The sequence below is a fragment of the Copadichromis virginalis genome, linkage group LG19 (assembly GCF_057382275.1).
Source record: "Copadichromis virginalis isolate Kocher_CV1m ecotype Utaka linkage group LG19, C_Virginalis_male_GT1.1, whole genome shotgun sequence".
NCBI lineage: Eukaryota > Metazoa > Chordata > Actinopteri > Cichliformes > Cichlidae > Copadichromis > Copadichromis virginalis.
The window spans coordinates 34,298,989-34,320,484 of record NC_140636.1 but is presented as its reverse complement, the minus strand read 5'-3'; the positions used below and the strand labels follow the sequence as shown (position 1 = coordinate 34,320,484).

Sequence of the window (21,496 nt, the reverse complement as noted above, 5' to 3'; positions counted from 1 at the left end):
TAAACTTATGTTTCTTTGGGGGGTCAGCAATGCACTTTGTTGGGGCTATAAAGTTATAATTAGGCAATTTTCCATTGAGACACAATGTGACCTTTCTGCAGTAATGAAAGTAAGTTGCAACCAGAGCCACATGAGCGGTTGCCACCATTTCCTGAGCCGACGGCTTCATTGAGCTTACAGTCGGCACAGACCACGTGTCTCTCTTTCCATTTAGTCTTGGTGACACAGCCCCAAGACAAGAGCTCAAGCAAACGCTCGTTTTCTTGGTCACAGCCAGCATGTTTCATAATTTCGACTGTGACAAAAATCAGTTCTGTGAACTGGGATCTGTGAACACCAGCACATGACTTTAATCACGCACAGTGACAATAGCTGCCGTGCGGTGATGACAGCCACTATGTAAAGGAGAAGAATTATTCTTATTCTGATAATGTGCTGAGTACACAGAGGAGTGCATTAGAACCTCAGGCTTAGCCGTACTCTGCATATTCGGGTTTTACGCTCATTTTTAGCCTGACCTGACACCAGTCATTCATTTATAGCAACGGCTACATATTTTTGTAGTCTCTTATTCTCCAAGGTGATATATTGGCATAAATTTTTCATCAGATAGTAATGCGATTACTCTGTCATTCTGGCATTGAGGCTTTATCTGGCTGTGCACAGTCCAGCAGATTCTGTTACTGGGTTGGGATCCATACGGGCTACGACTCCGGCTTCAGGTCGCGACTGGGTATGTATGCATCTATAAATCCCCCACTCTCCAATAGAAGAGAATAATGGGATGAATAAAAGCAGAGTATATAAATTTCACGGAGTTTGGCAGAGAATTTAAAAGTGGACGTTTTAACTGGATTTAATTTATCTTCGATTTCGGAGCTCTTATCTGGCAAAGCATTTATACCACCGCCCAACCGTGAGGGATGAAAAAACCTACCCTTCCTGCTTTTATCTGCACTTAAGAGAGAAGCAAAATAAAAATGAGTGAAAACAAAAACAACACTGCTTCCCTCCAGATATTGTCATTTCTATGTTATTTGTCTATCTTTTATTTTATTTTATATTTCAAGCAAACAGCAAATGATAAACTGACAGAAACAGAAAGAGTAAGGGAGGTGAAAACTCACCCACTAGTGCAGTGGGATGAGGGAGAGTGGACAGGTGCCTCCGCTAGAAGAGCAGCCAAGGTTTGTGTCTCGGGGGAGTCAGTCAGTGGGGAAAGGGAGGGGGAGAGAAAACCAGCCAGACAAATCCATCGGAAGCATGTTTAATTGTCACTGAATTCCCTGTTGGCGTGACTTTAAAAAACCATCCGCAGGAAGAGAGCTGAGATGTTCGGAAAACATTTAGTGGATCAATATGCCAGGGAGAGCTGAGACTGTTGCGGGTGTGTGCTCAGGGACCTGGCCTGAGCCTTTCCAAGTGGAATACTGTTACATTTCTATTACTCAGAGGCAGGGATCAAGCTATTCAGCATATTTCTGTCCCCAACTCAACTGCACATTATTTACTGCTGTGTGGATAGGAGGGGGAGGACAAGGGGCTGGGAACTGTTGTGCCGGCCAGCTCGTTTTATGCATTTCTCACTGTGGAAATGCATAAAACGAGCTGCTGCAGGAAAAAATAACATGGGCCTTCTTGGTGGGTCATAAGACATCAGGCACGCGATGATGATGTATTAGACTATTGTTGATCTGATCAATTGTTTTTGTATAAAGTGTGTGCTTCTATGCTACAAGATCTATGCTACATGAGTGTGTAAGAATAATAAAAAATGTTCTTACTCTTCTTACCTTCTTTGAGCATCCCCACTTTGAGGCATTTCATGAAGCGACAAGCCTGACATGATTTGCGTCTCCGTTTTGTGATCTCACATTCATTTGTGGCAGGACAGCTGTATTCTATGTTACCTGTGAAGAAGAAGAAGAAGAAGAAGGAGAAGCACAGCTTAGCACCAATGCCATATTCAAATAACGAGTAGAGTATAAAGTACAAGCATTTTGGACCTGATGCTTAGCTGGGTGCTCCCAGTAAATGCAGAAAACACCATCATTGTGTTTAGATGGTCTATTATATAATAACCACTCTGGTATGGGCACCTGTTAATCATATAGATTCTTACAGAACCAATTTCTATGTGCCCTCCAGTGTGTGGAGTACCTTCTAGTACTGAGGTCCAGAGTCTGAGGAGAGGTGGTGGGGGCAAGGAGTAAAGGGCAAGAGGTTAGGGGTGGAGTGAAATCTAAAACAGTCCTTTAGGACCGTTCAGCAGATGCCACTCTACTGCAACACTAAATTGGTCTCATTAATTCTGTGCATGTCCCCTCCAGGCCCCGGGCGCAGGCCATGTCCCTCTGCGCTCAGAGGGGCCTGCCACTGCTTCAATAGCAGGCTAGAGAGCCAGACACACTGCCCCTGACCACTTTACATAATACTCCTGCAGACCCAAACCTGTTGTTACCACTGTTGCCATTGTTGACTATTTACATAGTGTACAGGCAAGAGGCCTTATGCATTATTCAGCTGCAGCGTCTGATTCCAGGACGGAGCAATGAAAAAGAGTTTCATTGCTACACAATAAAAGCGCCGGTTCCGCACTACTCTAGCATTAGCAATAGGAAGGGCAGGGTATGTGAGGCAGTTCCTCCGCTGCTGCCTGATTCCCTACATTTTACTGCATTCAGGGGTTTTCAATAAAGGGTTTCAGTGTAATGGTTGCTTCGGCCTAGGAATTTGAATTATCCTCATCTTGAGTGGGCTTTTAGCTTGAAGGATTTTGACATTGATATTTTCTAAACTTTTCTTTTAACCTATTGTTTGTCTTTTCCAGTGTAGTGCTGAAATAGATTGACATCTAATGTCAGAATCGAACCTAATCGTTATAATTCCCACAACATAAACATCCTTATCCATTAAAGTGCATCTAAGCAAACAGGACGTAGCAAACGTGCTCTCCACCCACCAACCTCTTCCAAAGGGGGAAGCATTTCCTTGTGTGTGCGCACACCGTCCAGACACATTCACACGCAAGCACATTAGGATTGCACCCCGACGTCCTGAAGCTGCACCCCAGCTCTGACCCTGAGTTCACATTTCTGTACAGAAAGCTGTGTAATATTCCACTGGCATTCCTATGCTAGCCCTCTAACATCCTTTGACAGCTTATGCAATTATGTTAACATTATTGGACAGATCAAGTAGAGGGTCCCAAGATGTTATAAATAATTAGAAATTCCTCTTTATATCTGGGTTAGAAATCATTATGCTAATTCTCCTCTTCTCTTTGGGGTTGGGGTAAATAAATGTGTGAGGCAAGTGGCTGATGAGCTCTGATTGTCTTTCCTCTGTCTGTTTTCTCTGTTGTCATAGCAGAACCAGACCATAATAATCCTATCCCTTTCTCATAATCTGGCAGGAGGCAATCAGTGCCGCCCTGCACAGAAGTTAATCTTCTGAGGCTTTTTTCTGTTTGTGTTTCCATTACACACTAACCAATCTTTAATTTTGATGTAAAGCACTAAATCTAAAAAAAAATATATCTTTCATTTGAATTTCACTAAATTATACAATTAGGAACTTGTGGACCGCACACCACGATATGTTGCAGGGCTTATACAGCACAGCTGACCCTGTGTGGTGATGCTTATGGGTTGTTGTTTTTTTCTTCCTCCTCTCCATTTCGTTTCTCAGGGGATCCCAAGGACACGTGCACAAACCGCACAAACCACACCTGGCACTAACTAAGTTAGCCCTTTGATATCGCACACTCCAGAAACAAAAGCAAACATGCGAGCCCACACTTCTGCGCTACCGTATTCACCCCCCCAGCCGACTCCCCCCCACCCCCACGTTCGTCTGATGTTCTGTCAGAGGGGGCTTCTCATAGCGCAAGGCAGAGTGAGAGGTGGATTAACTCATTTTTCATCCCTACATTTGATTTATATTTAGAACAGGGATTGTTTCAGTGTCAGCACACACGCAACCTTACCAAAGTATCACTTTCTAGCATGACTGCTGCTTCTGACCTGTTATTTTAAGTCAATATAAGTGCAGAAGAAAATGCTAACGGACATAATAAATGAACGTGAATGTAGACAAAAATGTAGCTTTGCAATCATGTTTAAAGCACAAGACTACAGCACGTTACGAGTCCCAAATCTATGGCAGATCTTTTTTATTACACGTAACTCATTATATTAACTGATTGCGTTAAAAGGTTTGCTCCCATCAGCAGTTTTGTAAACACAGACGTGAAAAGCATAAAGCTTCAGTTTCACTTGTATTTGGTCATACTCTTAACCTACATTATATCCAAAATAATGGCTAATTAGGTACTGACCCTTAAATAGTCAAAGTGAAATGAAGTCAACTAAAGTTAAAAGATTTAAATATTTAATTTACTTGCATAGACGCCATAACTGAATTATTATCGTCTTTGCTTGAGTTGTCTTCTTAAAAAAATTAATAAAGTATTTTACTGGACTGTAATTCAGCGGACTTAACTGTATTGAGTTATACTGAAATTAACTAAACTGAACTAATATCAGGGCTCAGAGGGTATAAAAGAGAACAGATGGCTGAACGGCTCTAACAGTCTCTTTTGTCTTTTATCTAATAACAAATTGCACTATACTGAACAGGAGTTAAACACAGACGGTGACAACAGATTTAATGGTGTGCTTGTAATAAATGTCATACAACAGATCTGCCGTTCAGAAACGCTGCACAGATACACTGGCTGCTAGAGCGACTGTATGGCAACTTTCATTTTCTAAAACGAAGCGCACTGGCGGGAACCCCTTTAACCCGAGGGCCATGCTCGGGGGTTTATCTGTCTTTAGAGAGGTTATGGTATGGTTACCAATAACATTACAGAGTGAAGGGAGAAGAAAAAGATTTGCCTCCTTCTTCTCTTGATAAGTATCTGTCTCAATCTATTTTATGGCTTTTCAGGACCCATGCCAGGGCACAGAGGGGGAAAGTCAGGTCTTGTAAGTAAATTACAGTAAAATGGCAGGTATTTCTCATCAAAATCTAAACTGACTTTTACAGGCTTACTGTCAAGGTCTGTTACTTCATATAAAAGAGGGCCACTGAGTTCAGTCGGTTTTCAAGCAATTTTGCACTTGGGTTCAAAATGGGAAGAAAACACGGTTCAATAAGACATTTATGCTTTTGATTGGTGGGGCGCGCGAGGTGCAGGGCTGGAGGTATGATTAGGGCGCATTGAGAACAGGGGTATTTCTGGGATGGATGGAGATCTAGGTTGACTTTAATTTGGGTCTGGCCTTGACTAAAGCAACTATCTCCACATATGAGTTCAAGGGGCTTTTAAACTGGATGAATAGGTGGCAGAAGATGGATGTGCCATCCGTGTTTGTTGAAAACGGTAGGGACGTGGCCTTAAAAAAGCACAGGCCATAAGAGAACTGAAGCAGTCTGAAAGGACAGGCGCACACATTTGTGCACACACTCACTGAAAATAATATTTTATTTATATAATAATAATTTAAGCCTGCGTTTTAATAGCATTGTCAAGAATAAGTTGCTAAATCACAGTTACACAAGGTGAGCACAAGGTGATAAAGAAATTGTCGTGTACACGGTTAACATTAACTTCACATGTTTGCCCTAAGTGTTATAGAACAATGTGAGAAAGGGCTGGGAAAGACAGCTCCTTTGTTTTCTTCTCATTAGAGAGGGCCGTCTCACACTCCACCCTTGACTGCCTCGTTATTCCTTTAATTAATCAGTTCTCATCAACGGCACCCTCTCATTCTTTTCAAGGGCTCTACATCCTGCTCTTTACCGCTTCCATTTTCCTCTAGCAATCCTGCATGTGTTTCTTTCATCATTTCGGAAGGATTTTACCGCCCCCCCCCCACCCTCCCAAAAAAAAAAAAAGAGCCCTGCATCCTCTGCCTGGGACCCCTGTCTGATTATTATGCCATTAAGCCTCTCCTCCGCTCCTCTGAAAGAGCAGCAGGCTCCCTCTCCAATCTAAAGAAGTCCTGGGTTTTTTTCCCCTCCTTTCCCTGAAATTACCCGGCGACGCGTGCCTGAGTTTCTAATTGGCATGCCCGTCCCTGGAGACGGCCCCCTCCCTTCTTCCTAATGAAAAGCCTCGGCCTTAATTACACTTTCCAAACGCTGATTGTTATTGACAAAACTCCTGTGGCTCGGACAAACGACGGCAGATTAGCTCCATTACAGGCAGCCCTCCAAGAAGAGAAAGAGAGGGATTTCAAATTGACAATGCAAAGCGAGGGGGGAAAAAAGAGGAGCATTCAATTTTTTCTTTCCATGTACCTTGCTCTTAATTGTTTGGGCCGTTGCTCCACTTAAGACATCTCATTCTTTCCCGATGCCTCTTTTCTGTCCCATTGTGTCGCCGTCAGTGTACTTTTAGTGAAGGGACAAAAGCCCAGTTATGTTACTTGAGAGAAAATGTTCATCTTTTGTCAACAGACAGGATTGCTGATGGCAGCATGGGTAAACAGGAGGATTTGGCCTAATGCTTTTGTTTGCCTGCAAAAGGTACATAGACTGTCTAAAGCTGATAGGGAAGTAAGGTCCAAAATCAACACCTAGCATCAAGACAGGCAGCCTGCTCTCCATTTAATGCCCGCAATTATTTGCTGATGAAAAAATTCCCTGAAAGCAGCGGACAAAATTGTTTTGTTTCACCTTAACCAAACCCTTAGGTTCATTTGATCTGTTTTATCTAGTTTGTTTTTCACTGAATTTATTCCACGACTAAGCCAGCACAGCTTAGTTCTGGGCAGCTGTGCCTGTTGTGCAAATTTTTTTTTTCTGCTCAACAATATCTTCGTCGCCCTGATTAATCTGGAGCGGAGCGCACAGTTTCACAGTGGGGGGCCTTTCATTGCCTCTCCAATGAGAAGCTGTGATACATCATGCCTTGCAGATAGAACAGTCTCACACTAGTCCCGTCCCCCCCACACACACAAGTCAGAACAAGAATAATAAAGCATGCACTCTGCACCCCCCCAAGGCATCTGGACAAACAGCCCCCACCCTCCACCAAATCTGCCCTCTGAGTGATGATATTGCCTCCATCAAACTCCACCCACCATGACAGATGATGTCATAATCTCAACAGTTGCCTCCTCTGTGTTCAAGTCTCCCTCTTTTTCTTTTATTTCAGTTTTATTGTAAAGATTCTTTTCAAAACGCATAATTATTTGTTAATCATTAAAGAGAATTTTATTTTTCTGTTTTGTTTTGTTGAGTTGTGAATAAATTAAAAACAGAGCCTGATATGTTTCTGGAGGCTACTGGTCCCCTGTGGTATGAGGCATCTTCCACACTCCAGTGATTTTTTTTTTTTTACATAGGAAAGTGTTTGGACTGAGTATGTTTCAGTGCTGTTGTGAGGCCAAAGGTGTCTTGTATGGAGGGTGTTTTGGTGTTCTGTGATGCAGCGACATGGGATGAAATATCTTGTATTGAGTGTTTGTCGGGCGGGGTGAAAGAAGAAAAATACCTTGTATTGTCCTTTTAAAAAAGGCTTTGCAGGCCTCACAAGAGGCTACCCCATAGTGATACCCCGAGGCTATATCTCCACAGACCAGGCACAGCCTCTTGGGGAGGGAGTTCAACATGTATTCGCACTTTATGGACGAGTCCTCCATGATGGTGCTGGAGCAGTCGTCATAGCGCTTGCGGCAGGTGCCAGCCCCAAGCCCGCTGGGGGTGAACATAGGAGGAGAGTCCAGGCCGTTCGAGTGGCTGTTCATGGTGCTGACATAGCCGCCGCTGGCGTCCGAGTTGCCGCTGGGGCTGTGGTGGCTGACCGTGTCGATGACCGAGGAAGGACTGGATGGCTCCGTCTTGATGTAGGACCCACAGCTGGAGGGTAGATGCCGGTCATCAGCGGCCATTCTATTCAGCAGCCTGGAAGGGGGTGGGGGGTAGGGTTGATAGGAAAGAGGGTGTGGAGGGTGGAGAAGATGAAGATGATTAGCAGAGGTCTTCGGAGAGCAGTAATGAATCTCATCAACCAGCCAAGTGACAGAAGTGCAGGAGACAGCAAATTATTAGATTATATGGCAATTCAGAACAACTGTAACAGAAATGCTTCTTTCCTTTAACGAGAAATTTGGAGTGAATGGAGTGTGAAAAGATGAGCGCTAACATACTGCTTATTTACAACTACAGAGCAGAACAACTCACTCTCTCAGCTTTTACAGTGGAAAAACATGTGTTTGATTTTCTTTTCACAAAGGAGAGGAAACTGAAAAGAGGACAGATGATAAGTTTCGTGTGGTTGCAGCCTTACGTTTAAAATTGAAATTTAAATATGTAGTCATCTCTCTTTTTTTTAATCTTTCCAACCTGTCTGTCTACACCACTGTGCCCTAACAATCCCTTTACACCAGTCAACCAGGGGGAAGGGAAGTGCTTCATTAGCCACACATTACAGCAGCTGCGAAAGCGCTTCAGAGCAAAAATACACACCAAACACGGCGGCACAAGTCCGTACGCCACACAAACCCAGTGAAAAAAAGGTAGTTGAAAGAGAATAAGAGGAGGAGAGAAAGGGCACTCTGAAGACTTAACACACAGAGCGTGCACACACATCAAAGATGGGGGCATCTCCGTAGTCTAGAGAGCACAGTGGACCTTGGCTTGTCTCCTTGAGTCAGCAGTCAACCAAAAGGAAACATGATGGGAAGATATTGACTTTTTCACTGTCTGCCTAATAACTGTATTTTGGAGTACATGCAATCTGATGCTGTAACGTGTGCAGACTAAAGTGCAGTCTTTTGACTGCGGCCACAAAATCCTCTCTGAAGCCTCTCCTGCCCATATAAATCTACTTCAGTTCAGCTCTATAACCTTTAACTTGAAATTGCACTAAGAGAACAACGAAGAGGGGGAAAAAAACTTATCCTGGACACACTCAACTCGTTTTTCCATCTGCAAATAGAGTGTATTGAAGAGGTGAAGTGGTGGAGGAGATGAATAACTCAATCTGCTGGGGATGCCGTGTAGACACAGTAACCTCTTAGGGTCAAGGCGAGGTCACACACTAACATACGCACACACCCCTATGCATGAGGGTACCACTGAAGGGGTGAAAGGTTACCTGCACTTGCCTACATTAACAAAATTGAGCCTTGCGTGGCTTATGCAAATTCAGTTTCAAGGGTTTCTCATGAGTGGCAGCTAGAAAGCCCAAGTTGTGCTTTAGCACATTAGTTTCATTAGCATATTGCCAACTAACGGTAATGTTTACATATTTGACATGTCAGGTTTACCATCAACACGGGGAGAAGATGCTGTTTCCCACTTGGGCTCCTATCTTTTGGACTGGACTGCTCTCAGAGCACTTCAGAGGAAACAGGAAGCGAGAAGCGTATGCTGTGGTGTCCGCCGTTGGTTGGCCACACTGCTTCTCGCTCTCTGAGGCTGATTTAATTGTGAAGATGGGTGACGGAGGGGTTCAAGCCCAGGGGTCAGTGGGTCAACCTTATTTTCTCACCCTGGATTCCAGGGCCCGTGGAGATGGGGGTCAGCGTGTCAAATTAAATCTCATTCCCGGGTTTCCCCTCCCTGCTGTCATGTATATTCATTGGAGCTCCAGGTGCCTAGCACTTCTGGAAATTCACAAAAAGGTTAACTGCTAAAATAAATAATAAAAATAAAAAAAACGTCCCCTGTTAAAACCGTTGACCTTGTGGAATAAGCTCTTTGCCCGAGCTCTCCTGGAATCCTTCTTGTGATATAAAACCTCTCAAAATATAAAACTGACACACAGCCGCCATCCTGTTTCGCAAAAAGCAATCCAATACATGCTTTATTTCCTCTTTCTTTCACTTACTCTCAATTTAACCAATTCATGCAATAACTGTATAACGGGTGGTTGTTAAGAATTACCGTTTTTTTTTTAATTACCTACCTCTACTCTTAAATGGTTTGCAGAAAAAAAAGTGAATCATGTTCATGCCTTTGTAAAATAGATCTCGCCGCTCTTAATAACGAATGCAGATTACATACCCATAAATTAATGCACGCTCTGTGTTCATCTGCTTTATGTTCTCCGTTTCAGGATGGATATGTGCACCTGCGCGACAGGGCACCTGCACTTGGCTTATTAAAGGCTATATATTAAAACATAGGAGCACAAGATGGCTCCATTTAGCTTTTATTTCAGAAATTCAGAGTAAGCTTAACCCAAGTTCAAAGGCCACCTCGAGGGTGACACTTAGCATAATTGCATAAGTGTCTTAACTGTTTCCCCTCCAGCTCAATGTGGTCATTTATAATGAATGTGCTGGCTAGAATCCCCTTAACTCACACCGCTATGACACATTATATCACTGCTATGCTTATATTTTTAACAAGCCTGCATATATTGATTAATGATACTGAGGGAATACTAACCATGAGAACCTGGCGTATTAATCAAACAGTCGAAAATATTTCTATAAATATTGGTAATCTCTAGTGGGACAGGGCCAATTTAAATCTATAAATACAACTGTACGGGAAAATGAATTATGAACATTAAATTGTTTGACAGCAGCAATAGTCCCGATAAATAATTCAATATGTGGGGCAGGTGCTAATTAGCTTGTGTGCCACAGACAGAGCAGACAGGAAAGGGTGTGTTGAACTGAGACTTGATGCTGTAAAATCTATAGTTCTTTCTTCCTTCCTCAAGGTAAGAGCTTTTTTCTCTCTCTCTTTTTTTTTCAAAATCTGCTGCCTGGCTGCCTAAAGGAGCAGCACTCATCTAAGACACAGTATCTCCCCCTCTCCCATTTTCTCCCTCTGTTCCTCCTCCTTTTGTTCCCTTTGTACCGATCAAAATTCATGCTGAGTAGTAGGTTATGGGCCCGCAAACGCACACTGCGCAGTTTGGTTTTAATCTGATTCCACCTGGCCCTCCTAACGGCATTTCAGATCCCTAATATCATTCCACCAGTGCTGCTGTGACTGGGATTAGCCGGCCTAATGATGTGGCAGCTCGTATCACACTCACCGTTCCGCGATTTCCGAGAGGAGAGCCACGGAGCGCTCTTTCCTAACATCTCCACTCTTTCCCTTTGCCTGCGAGCGAAATTCTGAACATTGGATGACACTGTTATGAGAACGGAGAACATTCAGGATCTAATTGAGCCAATTTGTAAGTATGCCTGCTGAGAGCTAGCAGCTCTCTTCAGGAGGATAGTGACATCTTCCATTTTTCTCTGTGTGACTGCCACGCTCTCCCTGTTTCATGTATAAATCCCAAGCACAGAGTACAACCCTGCGCTAGAGACTCAACTCAAGCAGCGAGTACATTCCTCATGTCCTTTTCACTCTCAAGGCCGCCAGATGCCAAAAAACACAATTTTTATAACATTTGCTCACCTCATCTTAGAGTGTCACACTCCTGCTACCTGATCAGACTGCACAAGCGAAGGGGAAGAACGGGTAGGCGGTGGGGGTTGACATCTCAAGGCAGGGCGATGGTGATATCAGATGCCCCAGTAGGGGCAGATCTGTCTCGTGGGCCTCAGGCGATGTGGCCTGATAAGCCACTGGCCCCAGAGTCAGCGGTGGTAGGACGAACTCAATTAGCTCCTGACAGACCCCCTTGCAGCCCAGCGCAGCCTCCTCAGCACAGCCAAGAACCCGCTGGCAGCTGCCACGCTGACCTCTCCTCCAGGGGCCACTGCCACCTTTTACCGCTCCAACACACACACAGAGCCAGGGACTCATTTTTTTGTAAAAGCGAAAATCATGGTCAAAATCTACACGGCCCCACAAAAGTCACAGAAATACGCACAGAGGCTTGAAAGCCACCAAGGGTGCTCGCCGCACATTCACACGGGGGAAAATGTAAATGAAAAAGGACCGAGGCTCAAGGAGGGGTTGGTTTGGCCCCTGGGAGAAAGGAAGGGAATGGAGATTCCAAAATATGGAGTGTGCCTCTCTCTGTCTAACTGGCTCCAGGTTAATGACCACCAGGGGAATAAGGGCCAAAAGACTCTTGGGGCAATGAGCATAAGTGTGTGTGTCTGTTAGATTGGTTTATGCGCTCATATGCGAGTGTGTATTTGCACTGCAGACAGAATATGAAAGATGGAAATTTGGGGGTTGGCGGTGTGTCGTGTGGCTGACGGCGGTGGTTTGGTTGGAGGCAAGACCGGCACTCCACAGGGACCCATTCTAATCTATGAGGAAGAGGCCCCTGATTTTGGAGTTTCTCATTCATTAGTCCTGCTCTAGCAGGGAGACAGGGAGAGGACTGAGAGGAGGGGGTGGACCTGAGGAGAGGGGAGGGGCATCTTTATTAACGGATGTGCCAGACACTCAGAAGACGCTGACAGAGATTTATGATTTGCAGATCTATGGAGGCAAACAAAAGGAAAGCGGAGGGAAAAAAAAACAGGAAAAGAGAGAGTGAGTGAGGGGCTACATTAGAAGAAACAGAGAAGAGAGTGTTTACTGTTGTGATGGGGAGTGAGGGTCCCAGATCGATAGTCAGGAGGCTACAGGGGCCAGGGCAGGGTTACCACTTCTCAGGGACTGCGCTGCTGCTGCTCCGTGGTGCTCTAGCAAAGGATTATATTTAGCTGCTTCACAGCGATGTTACTGTAGTCTTTATAAAGCCATGAGCTCACTCCACTACGACAACATGAGCCCCACGCTCCAGCAGCACCACAAGATAGAGTCGACCAAGAAGCAGATCACATCTATCGATCGCCCCTCCCGCTCCTTCCTGTTCTAGAGACGCTGCTGGCAGAAGAGAGAGGGCCTCTCGTGACACAGGCGCTGCTGTTTGTCTGACGTAAACTGTCTGGGCCGCTCTGGGCAGATCTTGTTCTTATAAGGGGCTGAGTTCAGGATGTTGAGGGAAGCAACCGGCTAATGACAGAGCTTCTGTCAGTGGAAGTGTGGGTGGGGGGGTCGGGGGGGAAGTAACCGCCGTCTAAACTTCTTACGACAGAAAGCAAGGAGTTAACAATCTTCTATGCAGAACCAGTGGGAATGGCTCTCTGCAGAGTTGGACAGCTCATCACGCTGTATGTAAAAAAGGAAGTTCAGGGATAATTCCGGCCTGCCGTGCCGTTACCAAAGATTACTTTTCATTACATCCATTATGTGGCACAGTCATGGTATAATTTAGCAACATGAATTTACAATGGCTCTTGATAACTACAAAAAGTAATTATGGTGCATGGCAAAAAAAAAAAAAAAAAAATTAGCCTTGGGGCCTAGAAAACTTGGGGTTAGGTGATGACATCGGACACAACCCTGTGTTGTGTGATATGTTACCGATACACAGGCAACAATATCACAGTACGTTCTCCTGCGATACTGTGACATGGAGGTTTCTCCCCTTTACTACAGACGGTTTAACTAAACCGTTTCTTTGTCATGTGATGGTTTTAAAAAATGTGAACATTTATTAAAACTGCTTAATTAAATTTGGCTGTAAAACTCAAATAAGAGCACGGTGCAAATAAATGCACTAACAACGAGTCGTTTTTTCTAAAATTGTAAAGGTAATGTATTATTCTCAGGAATGCATTATAGTGATATATTATGCAAATCCTCATGAACAGTGTGATTCAATACAATCTGAACTTTAACACTTTTTCTTAAAAAAACTGCACGTTCAGTTTTGCACGATAAAAGCCGACTGCTAAAGTTTTGCTTAACTGCAACAAATCCAGTAAAAAGCCAACAGATATCAACCACAGCACGCTCCATGAGGAGGGAGGTGGGATTATAAAATTTGAATAATGAAGAAAAGAAAAAAGTTTGCACATAACTAAAAGTCATGCATTGCAGTTCAGAGAGCATTCAGAGATATTTGTGGAGCAAACCAAGAGAGAAAACAGGGCTAATTTTCACAGAAAGTTGCAAGCTGTGCTGGATGATTTTTTTTATTGTTTGTGTGTCTAAGTGTGTGTGTGCCTGTGTGTGTCACAAACAGAAAGAAATATTTTTATAAAGGGTTAAGGCTATTTAACACAGTGCAATGTAAATCACAGGTTTAGACACAGTCACTGTGCGTAGAGGGGGACGGAGGCATAGAGCCATGCATGAAATTACTTCATTAATCTTCTTCTGATAGGCCGTCCTTGTTTAGGAGGAAACTACCTGCCTAAAACAAAGAGCCAATCCTGCCTCCACCACAAATTATCCCCTTTATCAGAAGAGGACACAAATATAAACAGACACACACACACACACACGCGTACATACACAAATGCTAGAGCAAAATTAACAGGTCAAAAATCGGAGGTTTATCAGGTGTTTCAGATGTGACGGCGTTTGCAGAGGCTCACGGTCAGTGAGCAATCACAGCGCGGCGCGCGATACGACATCTGTGAGTTAAAGATGTAACTTGATTCCTCGCGTTTAAAGCGTTGTTCGAGGCACACAATTCAGACGACTCCAAAACGAATTGCTGTTACTCAGAAACACCATTGTTATGACTGTCACACGCCACAGCAGTCGACACAGTCACAGCAATAGCCTCTAGCTTTTTACAGGCTCATCTCTACCAGCTGCCACACATTCTCCATAAATAGTGCTGGTAATAAAAAGGCGGGTGGGCCTAACTGATTTATATGGTTGTGTCCACCACCACACCATTCAGGAATAATTAAACTTTGGGGATATTTCCTGAATTAATGCATCTCCTTCAGGGGTGGGGAGGTGGGGGGGTTGACATCTAAACGTGCGACGCGGTTTTTACCAACGTCTCGCGTCACAGGATGTAGTGGGAGAGGGGGCCTCTCAACATTTCGACAAGCAGCCACTCAGTGTGTGAACGTTTGATTGTACTTAAGGATGCAAGGGCGGTCTCTTAAGGTGACGTTTTAATGTGCACATGTTTTGTGACCAACAGGCAAATACTCATATAAGCACACGGTCGTATAAACTGAAGGCAGATGCAGTGGAATACACACACACACTTTTACACTAACAAATCTGTCAGTTATCAGATTTAATTATTATATGACAAGAAAAGTTGTAAAAAAATGTTAACCTCTAATAAAAACTGCCCTTGATGACAGTAAGGGTGAACAGCCTGATTTTCAGATTGAGTTATAATTTAATTTTCCCTTTGCTTCCATATTTGTGTCACTGAAAAGTTTGGAGAGCAGACAAGAATTTGGTTATTTGGAAACCGAGCACAAAAATTAGAAGCTTGTTCTGATTTATACAGTATACTGTATTTATCATTTATAATGACTCCACATTTAAAAAACTGAAGTCTAAACAACACCAAAGACTCAGAAGTAAATGTGTAAAATGTTCTTACATTTAAGACTTTCACTAACTCTTATTTGACAAAGACATTCAAATATTTTTGCGCTGCTTTTTAATTTATTTATTTTTTACATGAATTAAAATCTCAAACAAAAGTTGCTTTTATTTTTCTAATAGCAGGGTCCAAATATGTAAGCACAGAGACACTGACCGGCGTTTTGCACACTGTTCTGTTACTGGGTGATTATTGGTTACATCTAATTGCCCAGGGCAAATCTGGGATAAGCAATAGTAGTGCTCTCTCTCTCTCTCTCTCTCTCGTAGACACACCCGTAAGACAGCCTCTGTACACGCAGCATGTTTTCAGTTTAACAATTTCAGCAGTTCATGAAGCTGAGCCCTACAGCTTTCTTTAAGGCTGTGCTCTGCGTGTTTCAGCACATGAACCTGAAACATTCGAACAGCTCTCCAAAAAGCGATGACAAAAAAAACGTTATTCCTCTAAAAGCTGTAATGGGTGGAAGGCTCACGCAGACCATGCATAGAAGACCTGGTGAAGCTGTCAGTAGGAATCAGAGCTGCTTCAGTGATGGACGCTTCCAATATTGATTTCATAAATAAACAAAGCTAAGCATCGATCTTAATGTTATTTTGCATTTCAATTACTGCTCCGAAACATAACCTTCAAACAACTGACCGCTCAATACTAATAGCCTTCAATGATAAACACCCATATCGTTACCCACCTTACGTCATGTCATTTTTTAACTAAGTGTGAATTACTGAACCTGGAGTCGCACAATGTGACTGCAATCAAATAGAAAGCAAAATGTTTGCACAAAAAATGTTAAACTTTGTAATCACGGCTGATTTTGCTTTTAATCTTCACCGTGTGGTGTTTTCTTGTAATGCAACACTCAACAGCTCATGCTAACGGCTCTTTTCTTGACCGTGGTGTATTTCCCAATTTCCGCTTTCTATTGTAGGTGTGTGTATGTGACTGTATGTATGTGTGTGTGTGAGGATGCATGCATGCATGGATGTGTGTAAATGAAGAGGAGCCCTTCAGTGTTGGAGCAACAGGAAGAAGTGCTGACGCACTGTGTCAGTGATAGCACTCTGCTGCCACAAGGGCATGAGAGCCCATATAGGCTAGCATTATCCTTCTAGACTAATGGGCCTGGTTATTTTTAAACAGATTCTCACACTGCGGTGGAGGTGTCCAAGGTTACCATGGATGAGAAATCAGGAGGGACGCATGCAGTGACATTTGGTGATATCTGTGCAGGTGGATGTTATAAAATAGCCAAAGAGGTATTGTAAGTAATCATGAAGAGATCTAAAGGCCAAACATCAAATAGGCTCTCAAGAGAGAGCATGTTATTATGAAAGCATGATCTTCCAAAACTGACCAATACTAAAAAGAAACATTCAGAATCTGGTCTTTAGTAAGTTTTAGAGTAAAGAAATACAGAAAAAAGAACCAGCCTGGATCCTAAAACCTTCTCTTGTCCTTTTATTTTATCAGTTAATGACCTGGGAAATAAAGCAACACAAGAAGGTGCTTGATTTGGCAGCTCCTTAAAAGCCAGCCTCAGCACTAACAACTATGAACCCAAATACCTCTGAAGCTACAGAATTGAGACTATCTAGACATTGCCAACACACTCTGCATCACCATTTGGCCTGGAGAGAGACAACATGCTCCCCCCGCTCAGCTTGAGCTGAGTGACATATTTACAGTGAAAGTAATGATACTAGATACCAGAAATGAGAGGGCTCCAGCGTGGCCAGTGGACTCAGGAATCTCTCTAATGAATTGGACAACAAAGCCCTGTTGGTACAAGGAAGAAGTATTTAGAATTTGGCAAAAATCTGAGCTTAAGCACATTAGGTTTCTCTTTAAAAGGCACACATCCCAAAAAACCTCCTAACATTTGCTCTGGGAGAAGAGGAAAGTAAGAGCAGGACAGGTGGGTTGCCTGGGCTCCATGCTGCAGCTACAGAGGCCACCGGCTCCTGGCTCATAGCGGGGTGGCAATTCTCGGCCAGGAGCTTCTTCTGGTAATGTATTCTGAAACCAAATTACCGTAAGCTGATCCCATCTGGGTAGCGTCTGTGCACGGCTGCTTTGGTTACCCACCACTGCCTCTAGCCTGTGATAGCATCTCCATGAAGACAGCAAAAATCTGATTAACCCTATAACAATGAAACACTTGGTCAAAGAGCAAGGAGCTTTTAACTTAAGATACACTAATGCAATTCCCTCGCCTTGTTTTCTGAAACCTAATAAGAATCAAGTGGACGGACTGCTAGAGATGGGTGTTTGCAGGCTTTAATGCAGCAAGCTGGGAATGAAGTCAAATAAATTGAAATCTAATTCATCACTGTGTGTTAACTTCTTTCTGCTTCTCTGAAAATACATTAAAAAGCTCTTATTTCATGAAGGGAAATTGGATAGCCTAGTTAGTTTATTGCAGTGCCTCTGCCAGGGCTTAAGGGAAGCCTGGGTGTTGATGGAACATTTAGAAGCAGAGAGAAGTCACATCTCAATTCGCTGCCACTCAAATGTTGTGTTTTCTAACAAGCACTGAAAAACTTACACTTGCAATCCTCAACCAGAGCTGGTTTCTAAAGAGAGTGCAACAGCCAGTGCAACACAAGTGAGTGCAGAGAATCTAATTCCACTACACGATAAAAAACACTTGGATTTAAACAACTGAAGCAAAACTGTAAAACGGGGCGAATGTAATGGGAACATAAAACATTATTAGAACAAGTTGCAATAACGTCGACGTTTCTTTTCAATTGATTTCCAACATTAAAGAAACAAGAGAAGCATCTCTCTGTTTAAAAGATAAAAACTCTCCTTCCAGCTAATTCCCAGGCAGTATTGATGCCTTCGGTTCAGTATAGGTACTACAGTGATACGGCACTACACTGTTGTGCTAATAACATAGAGCACATACGTTCTACTAATCCTCTCACTTAAGCATCGCGGCCGCATCCAGCGCTCAGTAAGAGGCTGCAAATACCAGTGCATAATTAGCAGAGAGCTACTGCTGAGCCAAAATTACCAGCAGCACACAAGCATGTGCTGAAAAGAGCCCACAAATTAACTGTTTTGGGGGATTGATATACGTTCACATTACTGCTGAGCATTCCTTCATTAAGATATTTTAGGTTTACTGATTGCCATTTCAAAAGAAATGTAAACAGTTACTAATATGTTAAACACCTGTTCACAACTGAGCTTTGAAAGAGTAGATTTTCTGCTCACCGTCAAGTACAAATATAATTATTTATATTCAGCATAATCACTAAATTATATTTAATGTTTCCTATTATTTTAGACAGATTTTAAATCAGCACAACATAACTACATCTCTGATAATAAACAAACATAAAGATACTTCACTCTTTAAGTATTACTAAAAAATATCCCAGCACAGCTACATAAACTTCGTCTTTCACACCTGAAAAATGGAAAAACAAATACTAGATTATGTGTAATTTCTTTAAGAAATACAATGAAAAAAATCTGAATTCTGACACCTGAAAGATCAAACTGATTTAAACTAAAAGACTTACTAAGCAATTATTTTTCGACATAATTGAAACTGTCCTAAAATTTAAATGTTTAATGTTTCACCTTGTGCAATTCATATAGTTCAATTTCTGCTGAAAACTGGATTTTACAGGAAACCATTAATGAGTCCATTAAAAAATGAAAACTTAAATATGTGATTACATACTGGTGTAAATATGTAAAGCTCTTCTAAAAGAAATAAAAATTGCAGTGGTTTTCTTTTCCTAATTAGGAAATACAGACAAAAGAATACAAAAAAGACATTATGACTTGAGCCCATCGTACCTGACATGCAATAGAAATGTTCACTTTTTTAGGGTTTGTTTAATTTAATTTTAAGATGTATCAAAGAATGAAACTACACAAAATACATCTTAAGGGAAAAAAACAGAGATGATTCCATTTATTCCTTATTATTCATAAGTATCCTAGAAGAACTTTGAATTTGCAGTGATTAAAGCTCAAACTAAAAAATTCAAAAAAGTAAGAAACACTAAGAGAATTGAGCTCTAACTGTTTTCTGTTAATGATTTTCACATTTTTTAAAATCTAATTAATTAAAAAAAACTAAATATCTTATTTATGGTAAAACTGAATAATATGAGAACAACACTAACAAGAAAAAATTATTTACCAAAAATATTAAATTATTATAAAACACTGTCTAATTTGGGAAAAGCTCCTGAAATTTCTTTAAACTTCTACATAATAACCCTTATAATTATTATCATTTACAAAATATATGATTTATAACCTGCTTAAATTCATAACAAAAAACTTTAGAACAGCCAAATGTCTTAGAGGCTGGTTTTCATACTATATCTGTTATTGGTTGTTGTTAGATATATTTGTACCATAATGATAAAACTGCTTCTAAAAAAGAATAATAATAATTACAAAGAAAACTGGTGATACAAAAAATACCTTAACTAAAGGTAATTTGTTTTGTTTTAAATGTAAGATACTGGTTGATTTAAAAAGTTTGGTGAAGGCACTGTAAGCCCAGACTGTCCCAGCAGCCAGGAGCTGTCGAGACAGCAGCTTGCCCGGCACGCCGCTGACTGGGACAGACCTGCCGCCTGACTGAGGTTACAGGGTCCTTTCATTCGTCTTGCCTGGCTACAAATATATATTACAGCGTGTAATTTATCCTCTCCAGTTCTACGGATTCACGTTAATCTCTCCTCTTTATAATATCATTCTCAGTCTGCCTGGGTGGCCGGATCTAGGGACAAAGCCATCAGCAAACAAGCTCCTAACCAAACTGGACAGGCACCCCCCAAATTCTATAGAGTAAAAAAAAAGGAAAGAAAAAAGGAAAACACACACACGCACACACACACACACTGCTTCAAAGGGCCAAGTTAAATCAATCAGCCATGCTCTGAAAGATATTTATAAAACATACATCATGATGTGCCACACACCCATACACGCATTTACACAGTTGCACCTGCTCTGCTGCTCAATCCTGTCAAGTCCAACGATATTTAAAATCCCTCAAAACAACGAACGGGAAAAAAAGTGCAGGTAAGGAGTTTGAGTTGGCGTTAAGAGGCTATACAAAAAGAACAGCCAGGAATTAGAAAGTTAAAAGTTCAGCGCCTCGACTAGTAGAAAAGTAAAAGAAGAGTAGGTAAAGAGCAGATTATATTTTTTTAAATAGAAGAAAAATGAAAGGAAAATACAGGAAAAAGCAAAGGGATCAACGGCAGAGGTTAAAAAAGAAATAAAAGGGGGAAAACAGAGAAACAAGTGCACCTACTGGTTATGATAGCTGAGAGGGTCTGGAAGACAAAGTTCTGAAATGTCCATCAGTCCAGTTTTAGCATTCCAGGAATGAGAGGAAGAGGAAAGAGAAAACAATTGAGACCCGCTTCTTTCCCAAATGATAGCAAAGCACCCTCAGAGACAACGCTGCCGAAAACCCCCTCCAGCACCGCTTCCCCCCAGCCTGCACAGGTATGCTGGACTCTGATGGATTGAGTGGGCGTGTGTGTGCCTGAGCATGTGTGTTGTGTATGCGCGTGTGTTTATGTATATATGAGTGGGAGAGAGAGAAAGAGTGTGTCTGAGTGTATGTGTGAGAGGCAGAGAGGGAAAGAGAGAGAGTGAAGGGGGGAGGGACAGATCGACAGGAGAGGTAAAAAGGGGGTGGGGTGGGGGGGTGAGAGAAAGCTAGAGAGAGAGTGAGAGAGACAGAGAAGCGCAGGCAGCAGCGGGATGAGCGCTAAGATGGAGAGAGCATGAGAGTGCGAGCAAGAGGAATGACTCTTTCCATGGTCGGGATAGGGCTCTTTAAGACTCAAGGGCTTGATGAATATGGAACAGCTGCTGTTGGCTGGCTCTGAGGGGCAGGACTTAAAGCGACAGAGGGGGCCGGCGGTGCACTGGGGGAGGAGGGATCCAAACGCTCGCTCACACTCTCCGCTATGCACAACACGCATGGCTCACACGGACATAGACAAAACAAGCTATCGCATGAACAACAGCGATCTAGCGGTCAACACACAAAGTTTCCATCTCATGATATGACAGAGATGGGTGCTAGAAAGTTAAATAAATAAGATGATAAAGAGAAGTAAGGGGTTTTAAGTATCAGGGGAAGCTCCTAGTGTTCATAAAGCAAAAATAAATCAGAGTTTCAATACTTGCTGTTCTGAA

General features: G+C 42.5%; 1 protein-coding gene across 2 annotated transcripts in view; it reads right to left on the bottom strand.

Annotated features, from left to right (window-relative positions):
- esrrb (estrogen-related receptor beta) overlaps window positions 1-20,922 on the bottom strand; it is a 43,763-nt gene extending 22,841 nt beyond the window's left edge. Inside the window, exons 1-4 of one of the 2 annotated variants that reach the window (XM_085441303.1) lie at window positions 20,598-20,922; window positions 17,009-17,077; window positions 7,508-7,917; window positions 1,785-1,910 (exon numbers count right to left, since the gene is read on the bottom strand). In XM_085441303.1, the coding sequence (XP_085297429.1) occupies window positions 1,785-1,910; window positions 7,508-7,917; window positions 17,009-17,077; window positions 20,598-20,647 (655 nt within the window). In that variant the 5' untranslated portion in view covers window positions 20,648-20,922. The remainder of the gene's footprint in view (window positions 1-1,784; window positions 1,911-7,507; window positions 7,918-17,008; window positions 17,078-20,597) is intronic. The other variant, XM_085441305.1, reaches the window with a different exon arrangement.
- Between the last annotated feature and the right edge of the window lie 574 nt (window positions 20,923-21,496).